The 13,469-nt window shown below is 37.2% G+C and overlaps 1 protein-coding gene across 1 annotated transcript in view; it reads left to right on the top strand.

The window, feature by feature from the left end:
- The window catches only part of LOC108575077 (lachesin-like), a 47,934-nt gene extending 37,873 nt beyond the window's left edge, over window positions 1–10,061 (top strand). The window contains 5 exon segments of the mRNA XM_017937786.1: window positions 4,979–5,128; window positions 8,935–9,085; window positions 9,168–9,316; window positions 9,804–9,863; window positions 9,934–10,061. Coding sequence (XP_017793275.1) covers window positions 4,979–5,128; window positions 8,935–9,085; window positions 9,168–9,316; window positions 9,804–9,863; window positions 9,934–10,061 — 638 coding nt within the window.
- Window positions 10,062–13,469: the final 3,408 nt, after the last annotated feature.

Raw genomic sequence — 13,469 nt, 5'->3', positions numbered from 1 at the left:
CCCTTCCAGTGCGCCCTTAGCGCGCTGTCACCTTGGAAGGGTGGGAGACGGTCGCGAGGGGTGGGCGGAAGGTCCCAAAAATCTGGAATTTCCTCCGGGTGACTAATCGGCAAGCGGACCGTTACATACAGATGTGCCGTTTATGGTATGTTCGTAGGCTATCGAGCGCGGGGGACACAAATTACTAAAAATGTAGCAAAGCAATTCTAGTGACCCTCGCAGGATGTAATTAGACCCGTGCAAGCAATAAACGAAAATCATGAACTCAAAAATAACCATTCCCGGTCGATCGTGCCATAAACCGTTTCTACAGAAAACCTAACACCCGGTTTAATGCAACTTTTCGGTTCAGAGAATCGTTATACTGATCCGGAGAACACTGTACTAGATTGAAAATTAGTGCCTTATCTCTAAAATTAATTGGCTATGTATGTATTAAATATGTATTCTATTTCTTTTTCTTCTGTATTCCCTCCATACGAAACGAGAGAATGAAAATTGCAAACTTGCCAAGTTTAAAAAGATAATATTAAATTACTTCGAACGGCACAGAAGTGCTTCTCAAAACTTTGATTCAACATACGGTACTTCCTTTTATAAATACAGTTGTGCCATATGTCCCTTTAAATTTAACAGACTTTTAATTCCGTCTGCTAGCCTTAGTTCGAGTGAGCTAGATTGAAAAAAAGTCACTACAAAATGATACACGGTGACAACTCCCTTCGATACTAATCCCAACAATACATTTTCTGAAACATCGTTATATTTTGTATTCTTCTTGCCTTTTTCTTTCATTTTAAAATATACATATAAGCACAGCAACAAATACAGTTGATATATAATAGTTAATATTTATATACATTTTGATAGCAATCAAGTAGAATAACCAATTTTTTTTTAATTACATTCTAATTTATTTCTTCACAAAAATAACAAGAACAACCCTTTTGATCAGGTACATTTGTTTGTAAGGAATACAAAGGTTAATATGAAAATGAAATTTTTGCGTAATTTGTTTGAAACAACTTTTTCTTGAAAAAATATATCCAATGTTTGATGAATATTTGACGAAATATTGACATATTAATTGGTTACTTCAATATCAGATCGATGGTAAAAGGTTTCTAACAGATGATCGATAGGCCGAATTAACTGTTCCACGTTCACAACAAAATCCTTTTCCACGGTATCGATAATAAGCGTATCACAAGCCAAACCCGTAGCAAAGCTCAAACTCAAGTGCCGAGAAATTTTCGGACGTGGGCACACAGATTGGGCGTAAGAACATGGTGGAGTGGGTATAACGAGGCAGGTCGTTGAAACAAGTTTCACCTCTTGAACTCGAAGACAGGAACAGCGGGGGCGCGTGTAAAGAAACAGAGGATGAGGATCCTCTTCATGGTATCTTACACACACATCCACCTCGAAACTTAAAGCCGTGTACATACACACGCTGCAGAAACACGCAAAGCGAACCACAGAGCTTACGTTTGTGCAGTCTAACAGCAATATACAGGGTGATTCCGAAATCGTGGTGCAACCGAAAAGAAGATAAGGTTGGTGGAACAGATATAGCGACCTCGTAAAATCGGTCAGGAATCAAAGTAACCACGTTTCGAGTATTCCAAGAAGGGAATTGACAGAAATATGAGAATCTAAAGACTCGGACCTTTAGTCAGGGCCGTATAACGTATTCATCGCGCATCTATCGTCCGTCAAAATCTTAGAGTGGTCTTCGCTTTCCTTTGTATTTTGCTTCAATTTTTATCATTTGATCCTTCACTTTCTTCCACTGATTACCGTTTACGTTATATACTTAATTTTGTATCTATTCCACGTTCTTAAAATTCAACTAGCCAATTGATCTGCGTTGGTCACACAGGTTAGGTTTACGATACATCAGGTACAGAAAGAAACTTCAAATATTAAAAGTGCTAATTGACATTTTTAATTTGTCCGGTGATACATGAAATATCATTTGAAATTCCACGTGAAACGTCATCAGTTGTCGTGCTTTTATTGTACGGACCCTAAAACCGGATGCCGTATGCGGTCCGCCACTTGATGCTTTCATTTACGAGCTCGCTGTATTTCTTTCACCGACCTTATATAATTCCTTATGTAAAAGTAAAGCGAAAATATGGAATAAAACTTTTTCATATGGGGCTCCGTTTTCGATAAAATTGGATTTAAAGGTTCCTAGGACTTTTATTTGTGGAGTTCTTGTTCAAAGAAATAGCAGAAGATAGTGCAAATCTTCTAAAACTGAAAGAAACCATCATACAAGCTTTCGAACAATTATAGCGTCAAAACATGGTTACATCAGTCCACGACACCCTGAATTAAAAACCAAGGATATGTATGCATCGACAATAATGTCAGTTTCAACAATTCGTTCAGTAATGTATGTTCCGTGGCATACTCACAGGATCTTGGCCTTCCCTTTATCATGATTTTGACCGTATTGAAAGCACGGGTGGCTAGCAATTTGTACAAGGGACAACCTCCGAAGTGCAAATTGCAAGCACGTTTATGACACGCAAGCCAGTAAAGTCGTTTTTGAGAGTCGATTTATTTTTATCCTGCAATTGTATTTCCTCGAGTTTCTTCGTCCTCAACGACTAATTGCATGTGCCATAAAGGTGAATTTCCAAAGGTTCATCGAGACCGGGCCCAGTGACCGTCGACCAGGTCAGGCCGCAGGATCAAAGCCTGGCGGAGATTCCACCACGCTGCCAAATTTCCCACATAGCGTCTTCCACCTCCACTGACACCACCTCTCCTGCCCGGAATAGGTGGGTATCGGTGGAACTGTCACCTGATTGGCAAAAATACGTACCAATCAGGTGACAAGACCGGCTCACGAATTTCCGAGTCGAGGGAAATTCGTGAGGCAGTTCAGTTCACCACCAGACATCAAAGAGAAACATCATAATCTCTAGTTCAACGCACATCATCCACACCATCGTTCAACTGCTTCATTAAAATAGTCTACTACGAATTATTTCATTCACGTTTAAACTTCACTACCACACCCTCTAATATCCTTGTAACCTTAAACGGTCGTAAGGACATACGCGAGTATAGACAGACGCGTATTCTCGTCAGAAACAATGTAAACGTAAATTAATAAAATTTTTAATTAATATCACGACATTGGTATCACTTATTAGTTCAAACTCGATTTTCCCAACCCACGTGAACAAATTTTGTTATACATTTTCGAATCACCTTTCCGATTTCGGAGACACCCTGTATACACGCAGCGTGCGTATACGTATAACATCGTTTGTATTACACACATCGAAGAAAAGGCACGTGGTAGTTTCTGGTGCAGAGCCTCGAGTTGGCAAAACTTTGGCCGACGTAGTTATACCACCTCCTTCCACCTTCGTCAGATGCGGCTGAACCACTCAAGACCAGCTGTATTTATCTTTTCCACGTTGCGCATATTTTTGTTTCCATCTGTAACAGTTAACGATTGTCACAGCGATCGTCTCTATCGATGATTCCTCGATTCGTATTCGTACTTACAGTTTGGAATACAAAAGAGAAAATTTGTTACGGGCTCGATAGAAACGACCTTAAAGGGGGATAAAAAGTGTACATTTTTCATGGCATTTTTAGGCTGCATCGATATGTTTCCGCACAATATACGAAACCGCTGCTCACGTGCAACTTGCGTCGCTTTTGTACCTGAAGACGACGCTTTTCTTACGAGCTTTGCAAACTCGTTAGCGTTCACTCGTTAGCTATCTAAGTAGTGAATTATATAAGCATATATCTTGTCTCTTCTTTCGCTTACGGCGCTCTGTGTTGAGGTTCAAAGTCCCTCTCCCCTCTCTCTCTCGAGTGCGCACACACACTTACTTTCTTTTTCACACACGGCATTCTTTCGTTTTCTCATTTCACTTTCAAATTAGTTTCTTCGTTCAATGGTACGAGTCTGGTTTACCTTGATTAAAAGTTCTAAGTATCTAGATTCGTTTAGATCGGAATTTCGTTTTGTAAAGTTGCCTTAATATTTTTTCCATTCTGCGACTTTCCGCTGTCAATCTCTTATCCTTGATTGTCGTTGCTGCTTGGTGCACGAGATCTCTTCGCTAGATTGTTTTCGTGTCTATCGCACCTAGTGTAAAGCATAATTAAACAAAGTAATTTAGGTAATTTGAGGAAAGGACATCTGCAAAGATATTGTTGCTTCTGCAAATACACGAACTGATAATTAACAGAATTACATACATATTTAGAACACTGTTCTTTCATATATTTTATTGCTGTATCCAGCTTTACGAACATTTTCTTTATTCCTGAATAAGTATAATCATTATTGCACAGAGGCTATCTATTAAATTTTATTCTACTTGACTCGAGTGGCTGTTGAATTGCATTTCCTGTTAAAATTACACTTTACGCGAAAATTTACGCGGAGCACTCGACATACTTTCCCAAATTAATTTATACAGATTGACTGAACTTGGAACAGTTTGATTCCGAGTACGTTTTATTTACCATGATCCACTTAAATACTTTAAAACTTGTTATAGAACTGTAATCTAGTATAATTCGGTGCTTAAGATAATATCGGTGGTGAAATTAAAAGCGTAACGAAGGTATTCAACAACATTTTACAGCTCGTAATAACCGTAATCTTTCCTTGCTTTGTAATAAAAGTATTCGTAATCGAAACACGTTTTCAACGGTGAGAAAAAGAAAAAAGGAAATCAATAAGCGAATTCCTTGTTCTGTTAGCAATACAACGCTCTTTGCCTATCCTAAAGTCGAGAATATAAGATGAAAGAGAAAAGTGGGCAACCGGGGTTACGGAATAAAAAGCAATCTGTCCCGTGAGCCGAAGCGAGCGGAAAAGGGTAGGAGAAAAAAGGAGGGAGCTGATTGGAGGTCGAAGGCAGTGGGTGGGTTGGGGTAAATTTTCGAGAAAGTATATGCAGACAGAAAACGTTTTCTTCGTGCGCAGGTGGTAATACTTTCGACAGGCACGAGACCTACAACGGTTCGCTGCTGCAATTCCATCGTGTCGAGAGGCGACAAATGGGAGCGTATCTCTGCATCGCCAGCAACGACGTGCCGCCCGCCGTTAGCAAGCGAGTGACACTCGCCGTGAATTGTAAGCTCGTTTTCCTCCTAATCTCTGATTGTAACCGGCAGAAAGGTTACCAGCGGTGACAAAAGGCGACGCTACCTACCGTCGCTGACATAACATCGTGCTCCGCAGTGACGAATCACTCCGGCTATTGGCGTATATAACCGCCTCTAGTGGCTGCTCTTTGAAGCTTCTACCGTCTCTGGTAAACCACTAAAATCGTCTATTACGGGGAATTAAAGCGTGTCGAACGGAAGGCCAGTGAAAGTTTTCACGGGACCTTCGAACAGTTTGTAACCGGATAGGGATCATCGATAACGTTCCCGTTGGCAGCTTGAGAAAAAATCAAGATCAGCTCACTTCTCTGTTTCACCCGGGAAGCAGTGAAAGAGATTCTAGATTGCTTATCAGCGAGCACAATCGGAGAGAAGTAAAACGAAGGATGGAGAAGGATGTACCGAGTTGTCTGCAAATTTATCACGTCGCGCAATAACGTTTCCTTTACTCCTAAACGTTGCACTTTAATTTCTGGTTAAAAATGAATAAGATCCGTTTATTCGTTTCATTGTGAAACCGTACAGCTAGATATTGCAATATTCTATTCACATTGTCCTTAAAGCAAAGACTGCTTTTAACGCGATTCTTTTAAAAGATTATTCGCAATTATCGTTGACTTTTATTTTCCCGTAAATAACGAGAAGGTCTTAAGGTTGTCTTAAGACCAGTTTTAATAACACTTACGGTGCTAATAGAAAAAAGTGCACAACGTAGTAAATACGATACTCTTGTAATTATGTAACACAACGTTGGAAGCCTTTCTGCCTAAACATTACCGTACAATAATACATATTAAAAACTATCATATATTTAATACAATTTATCATGTTTATTCTTTTTGTTACGTCAAATTTCTCACTAATTTTATTACTAGATCAGATAAAATTATATAATTACCCAAGTGTATTGATAGATATACCGCGGTTCGGTCACTTCTGGGAGAAATTTCAAGGGGTGATTCTAGAAATCAAAATAAGACGAAAATAAAGAACACAAAAATTGCGTTTGTGGCTTCGTTTTTTAGTTATTAATAATTAAAGATATCCCTATGGCCGAGAAAACCTCCTCACACCAGCGAATATAGGGCACGTCAAAACACAGAGGGTACAGTGATCTTCAAAACCAACGACACATGGCTAGCACTTTACCTTGTACAAATTGTAGATAAGAAGCCAGTGACATTCGACGCCGTAAATTACATTACCGACTTATGCAGCACTACCGCTTGTTTCACCACGACACAGAACCATGTCGAAAAGTTTTATACAATATTTATAAAGAAAAGTAGACTACAATATTTACATACACACGCGCATGCATAAAATGAAAACTAAAAAAAAAAGATGAATGGAGAAACTAAAAAAAAAAATAAATTAAACCTATATTAAAAATACACCAAAATTTAATAAATTACATTTAACCGATTACATCAAACTAAAGCTAATTAACTTATTGTATGATTAAAAGAAAAAGACGACAATAAGTTCTATGTTCGCTTATTGCGTCGAGTAGCTCTTCCAAAATTGTCGAAATGATTCTGTCCTTCCAAAACTGTTCTAGCCTTTTACAGAAATTAGAAAATGCGTCATTGGCTTCCTCAAGAGCAAAATACCCTCCAATTAGTTAAAACACAACGTGATGGTGGTTGAATGTTTATTCAGAAAATATTACCTACTGATGGAGTACTACTTGAGAATACTATTCGACGCGATAAGCAAATATAGCACTTATTTTCATTCTTTTCTTCACATTGTATATTACTTTATGGCGATAAAGTAATAAGTTACTTAGTTTGATATAATCGGTTAAAGTTAATTTATTATATTTTAATGTACTTTTAATATGTGTAGGTTACAAATATTATTTTTAATATTTTTTAGTCTTCTTTGTTTTTTCTAGTTTTCATTTCATGCGTGCATGCGTGTATGTAAATATGTAGTGCATAGTGATTGTTTTTCAGTCATTTGTGTGTATTGTGTTTATTGAAGTAAAGGTCACTTTTTGTGTGCACAGTGTAAGTTGCGTTTACAGTACAAAATGCAACATTTGAAAAACTTTCCAACATGCACTTGTCGCTTGGTGAAACAAAAGGTAGTGTCGCAGAAGTCGGTAATGCAGTTTACGGTACCGAATGTCGCTATCTTGTCCCCTATAACTTATAAGTTATAAGAGGTAAGGTATCGGCCATGTGTCGTTGGTTTTGAATATCACTGTACCCCCTGTCTTGACGTGCCCTGTATTCGTTGGTGTAGGAAGGTTTACTCGGCTATAGGGATATTTTTAATTGTTAATAACTAAAAAATGAAGCTTCCAATACATTTCGGTTATTCTTGATTTTCGTTTTATTTTAGCTTTTAAAATCTTTGCTTAAAATTCTTCCCCATGATTAAACACCCTGCATATTACTGGTAGTCAATGATGTATAGATTACACAGTTTTATCAGTACAGAAAATTTTCCAATTGTAGAGACGCGTGTTCACTCGAATATAACATAATTTGTATCGATACTCAATGATTTGTATAAATGACATTGGTATTAATTATTCGAAAACAATAGATACCAACCGAGTATTAATTGCGCTCAGCTTTCATAACGTGTTATAGATTCCATAATTTCGTATTATTATGCAAAAGCTAATAATTGAGTCTGCGGTAGGTATGCCATATTTTAACTTCGATCATTTTTTAACAACGCTGTCAAATGTAATAATAGAGCAACAAATATTGATTTTTGGATATGTATTGCAGCTGGAGAACTCATATAAAATTATCATACGCAAGTCATTATTATACGCTGTTGCACATTAACATACAAATTCCTCAAATTGTAAATTTCCTCAAACGACCAAAGGACGGTATTATTTGTTTAATGAATCCATTATAGGAAGACAGCCGATAACAAATCGAACCATTCAATATATTCTGCTCTGGAGAATAAACAGCGCTATTTTCTTTAGCATATCGCATTTCCACAATTGCACCGATACATTGAAAAATCATCTTTATTAAAAGATAATAAGCTTAACCCTCCGTAGGCAAGCATATTTTTGCACACTCCGTAGGCAAATTGGGTGGTTTGTGTCCGAGTCTAATTTTACTGTTTTAAGCTTTCAAAAAATCTGAAAAAATTCTGGAGTACTTATCAAAGACTCTACTACATTACACAATTATTCATTAAGTCAAATATTCAAAACTTTTTTCAATAAAAATAAAAATTTGTTTCGAAGAAATACAGGAGTGTTTCACTTGGGTCGTCAAAGACCCAGATTACCTACGGAGGGTTAAAAAGACTGTATTGAATTTCTTCAATGAATTAATCTCCCACATTTATCATCTCGAAATCTTTAAAAAATAATGAAATTCGTGGCTGTGATATATTCGACACTAGAGATTCTTAATAAATAAATCTTAGATTAGAGTTCTCTAATGGAACATTGTTGTATGTATATCATCAATATACACAATAGAATAAAAGGTAAATAATCATTGAAACGTTATAAATTTACTACATATAACTGTTCAATGTGAAAAGTTGTAAAACATTGTAATTGTGGATGCAAATTTTATACACTATCGAAATGAACTGAAACGAATCGAATTGTACATATAAAAGCCGAAATGTATTTCACGTGACAATTCCTTTAAGCAAAATTAAAATTGTGTGAATGTAAAAGGGCAATTTACGTTATTTGCACAAGAACGTTAATTAAAATGTTGGCCAGCCGTGTAATACGATGAATATCGAGCAATTAATATGAAACCGTTTTCACAGTTGCACCAGTCGTCAAAGCACCTAATCAGCTTTTGGGAGCACCTTTGGGTACGGACGTGCAGCTAGAGTGCTACGTCGAGGCATTTCCAAATACAATTAATTACTGGGTAAAGAACCGACGAGGCTCAGAGGACGAGATGCTACTCGAGGGGTGAGATTATGTGTTCTTTTAATTCTGAACGTTGATTCGTCTCCCAAAGGCCGGCGAAACTTATTGCAATTCAATTACGCAGACACAAGTACGGCGTGCGAGAAGAACGATCCGGTTACAAAGTTCTGATGTGGTTGTTAATTAAAGAATTTACTGATCAGGACGTAGGAAGTTACAAATGCGTGTCGACAAATAGTCTTGGCAAGGCTGACGGTACCTTGAGGCTGTACGGTAAGCTTTCTGTTCTATAAAAATAAATTACTTAAATAGGAATTATCGTAAACGCTATTTTTTTGTATATGATTTTTTAACGAAATGCATGCTTATTTTTATGGGTATAATTTAATTTCTAAACACAGTATAGGTATTTCGTTCAATTTATTTGTTCCTTGCTAAAGTTTGTTTTCAAATCTCTTACAATTTCAATGGTTTAACCTGAATTGAGATCATTTAAAAAATATCCAGATACACAACATTCTATTTTAAACGATTAATTCACATTCAAATTACATTTAGACAAACGAAGCAATTAAAATGTAATTTCCATTTAATAAAAGTTCACATGGAAAATGGGTAAATTTTGTTTGACAGAAATAACGTTTAACGTCATTTTATAGAATAGTTTAAAGGTACTATTACAATAACTTTATGGAAAATATTGGCAACGTATATACATACATACGTACATATATGTATTTAAATACACGTTTAATTTCAGAAATTAAAATCGGGTTCGATAGATCATCACGCGGAAAAGATCACGTGTCGATAATTGGCGGTTGGTATACAAATTTTCTACTCTAGTAAAGTAAACGAAACGAAAAGGTATTCATGAATATATTCTTTAGGTTTAGCCGAAGCAGCGCAAAGTTCAGGCGCCAGTAACGGCAGCAAAGGAATATTCAGATGTGTCGAAAAATTATTACATTGCCTATCAATATTTCTGTTCGTACCGGTATTACTCTGACCGCGGTGAAGATGACATCCATTGTTGTTCACCGTTAAGTTAAGTGCTGGATAATTTTGTGCCAAAGGACAAGAAAAATGCAAAAATGTTGTACATGTGTGCGCGCGCGTATGTCTGAGCGTATGCAAGATCGAAGAGAGTATTTGGTACGAGAAGAAAGAAAAAAAAAAAAAATTCAAATTATTCAATTGTACGTGTGAGTGAAAAAATAACCGTGAACCAAAGAAACAAATAAAATCGGAGATTCGCGTTCTCCGTATCTTCCTATTTCCCTTTCCTACTCCCAAATGTCGAAAACATTTTTAGATCAATGGATGTTGTCAATGTATGCGCCCATTTAGATTCGCAATTCGTTTTGTTATATATCGATCACGAATCGACGAATCGATGGAAAGACGCACCGCCAAAAATACAAGACTTGAAAACGCTGAAGCAGCTTGATTCTTCCTAATAATGCTTAACGAGTCGCCGATAATAATAATTTACAATCGTACTATCATGGGTATCAGCATTGCGGACATTTAGACGTCAGGGAACTCGATGTTTCGAAATAAAAGTATGCGATCGAACGTTGTACATTGTCTACGATTATACACTCCAGTGTCCCTTTCCCTTTTCCTTCTTCACGACGATACATTTACTATGTAATTATACGGTAGCAAGAAGAGCTCAAGTATAGTATCCAAAACATTCGGCTAGAATGAGACTTTTTAGGGGTTTTTAAAGTTGTTGAAGCCGAAAATGAGGGTCGCTTTTCACGGAAATAAGGCGGTGGGAAGATACAAGTCCCTATATACAGGGTGTCCCGTAACTGGTGGTGCAAGCGAGTAGGTGGTGATTTTACGTGAAAAACTGAATCGAAAATGTGGAATAAAATTTTTTCATACGAGGCTTTGTTTCCGAGAAAATTGAATTTAAGTATTCGCTACAAACTGCTACTTCTGCTCATACTTTTACGTTGATAAACAGTGGTAATGTCACATTTCGCAAAGAAATAGTCTACGCAGAGGATAGTGTAAATCTGCAGCTAAAAGAAGGAATGGTACCGGCATTCACAGAATTGAAGTGTGAAAATATCGTATCATCAGACCATAACTCTCCGATTTAAAGAGCAAACAATTCGATTAATCGTTAATAAATGTATTATCAATACTTTTCATGAAATTAGTATCGTTTATTAGTACAAACGTAAAGCCGAGAGCACGCGTACTCGACAAATTTTCAAACTTATTTTTCTCGGAAACAAAGCATCTTATGAAAAAATTTTTTTCTGCATTTCCAACTCAGTTTTTCACGTAGAATCACCCCCTGCTCGCTTGTACCACCAGTTACGGGACACCCTGTATAATAGATCTTCACTGCTAGTAGTCGCACTGTTCAGCAATTAGTATAGCAATGTATGTATGAATATACAGGGTGTCCTGTAACTCCTTGAACACCCGGAAATGGGGGGTTGCTAGGGTGACTCTGAACAACTTTTATTTTTTAGATTTTCATTCCGAGTTCAGATAAAAAAACAATTAATCGAAAAAGACTCTCTTAACCATACAAATAAAATTGGAAATACCACGATAATTAGTTGAAGAAGAAACTGGATAAAGAGAATACTATTCGGACTTTCACGGGATAGAACTGTGATACGTCAATTGTGCGGAGAGTACCTACTTATTACATTTCCTCAGTATCGTAAAGCTAATAATGTTTTCAAACCCTGAGCGCGGGCTCTACGCGCGCTGTAATTGGCCAGTGTTTTTCGTTAATAATTCAAAAACCAAGCTTCAAACTGGATTTTGGAAAAGGAAAAAGTTGTTCAGAGTCAACCCAGCAACCGCCCATTTCCGGGTGTCCGAGGAGTTACGGGACACCCTGTATAATAGTATATGGCTGAAGGATAAATAAATGTACGTATATATTAAGCCCGAAAACGCTCGATGAGCGAAAAAAATGACCAGCTATTTTTAAAGAAGTGTATGAGTTTTGAACTAATTTTTGTATTTTTAATAGTTTGATTAGTATATCCGTGTTGGGTTGTACACAGCTTAGTGTTGAACTTCGTTGAAGTATGTAACAATGCTCCCAAAACCGAACCCATAAGGCCGAATTTGTAAAACCGTTCATTTCCGTGAAAAGTGGCCCTCATTTTCAGCTTTAGCGACCTAAAATATGTACTCCCGAAAAGACACATTCGGATGAAAAATTTTGCAGTCCGGATACTATACTATATCCACAAAAAGAAATTAAGATTTAGTACAAAAAAATCATTTTACATTCATTTAACGAACGTATTACCATACACAAGGTATAGAATAGATTTACCATTTTATGGGGCTTGGTGTAGCATGTTTTGAAATACCGTTAGTGAGAAAATCAGAGGTTTTGTTGCGCCATCTACGATTTAGAGCGGTAGATATAGGAATTATATTTCGTTCAATCGTCAAACCTATTGTCAGTAAAATCAGTGGATGAAAGAAAAATCTCTTTCATTCTAAAGAAAATTATATTACCGCAGACGAGGTACAGAATACAGTCCTATGCCTCGTCTGTGATATCATATTACTTACTTAGGAACTATTGGCGAGTTGCCAAGCGTAATAGGGCACGTGCGTAGGTTGAAGCGTCACTAATGAAAAACTTGGTTCGTACAATTTTTATTATAGTCTGAAGAAAATATTACCAGTAAATGTGTGATTTTCCTGAAGAAAATGAGTGCAAATACGAACTTATATAAACTACTTTAAATTATTTCTGAGGTGGGTGAGGAACGTCGTCACACTGTTTTCACCTCAATTATTAAAGTAATAAGTGTATGGTCGCATAGGCGTACAATTTGTCCAGAATATACAATCGTTTACGTTGTTGATTGTCCCGGCGGCAGCGGTTCGGAGGGTACGTCGCGATGGTCGGTAAAGGAAAAAACTGTCCGGAGGTGTAGGCGTACTGGGTTTTTATATTGTGAGGACAGGGAGACAGGAGTAGCGATAGATAAAGGTAGAAGTGGAGAAAGTGGTGGAAACGGAAAATTCGTAGAAAGCGAGCCGTTCGTCCTCGTGCGAACCTAGATGTCACATGTGCGCTTCTAAGGGTACTCGAGGACGAAGGCAAGTCTTAACCCGGGGAGAGACAAGCGAACGGAAACTAAAATCTGAAGGAGTTGGAAAAGAGAAAGTTCGCGTGGAAGAATAGAACGAGGTTTGGTAAGGGTTTGTTGACGACGACGTACCCGCCACATTCCTATTATCGTGATACTATTACTATCATAATTTGTAAATTTTGCTGCATTTCTATGACATAGGTAGTCCGAAAGACGTTACATTTAGACCGGAACAATCTCAATAATTCACGGGTAACGGTTTCATAAAAACCTGATAGAAAATAGAAGCGTTTGTCCTTAAATCGTTACGTATGGACTTAACGTTG

This window comes from Habropoda laboriosa, unplaced genomic scaffold (genome assembly GCF_001263275.1).
Source record: "Habropoda laboriosa isolate 0110345459 unplaced genomic scaffold, ASM126327v1 scaffold48, whole genome shotgun sequence".
In the NCBI taxonomy this organism is placed as follows: domain Eukaryota; kingdom Metazoa; phylum Arthropoda; class Insecta; order Hymenoptera; family Apidae; genus Habropoda; species Habropoda laboriosa.
This window is presented reverse-complemented; position numbering and strand designations above follow the sequence as displayed.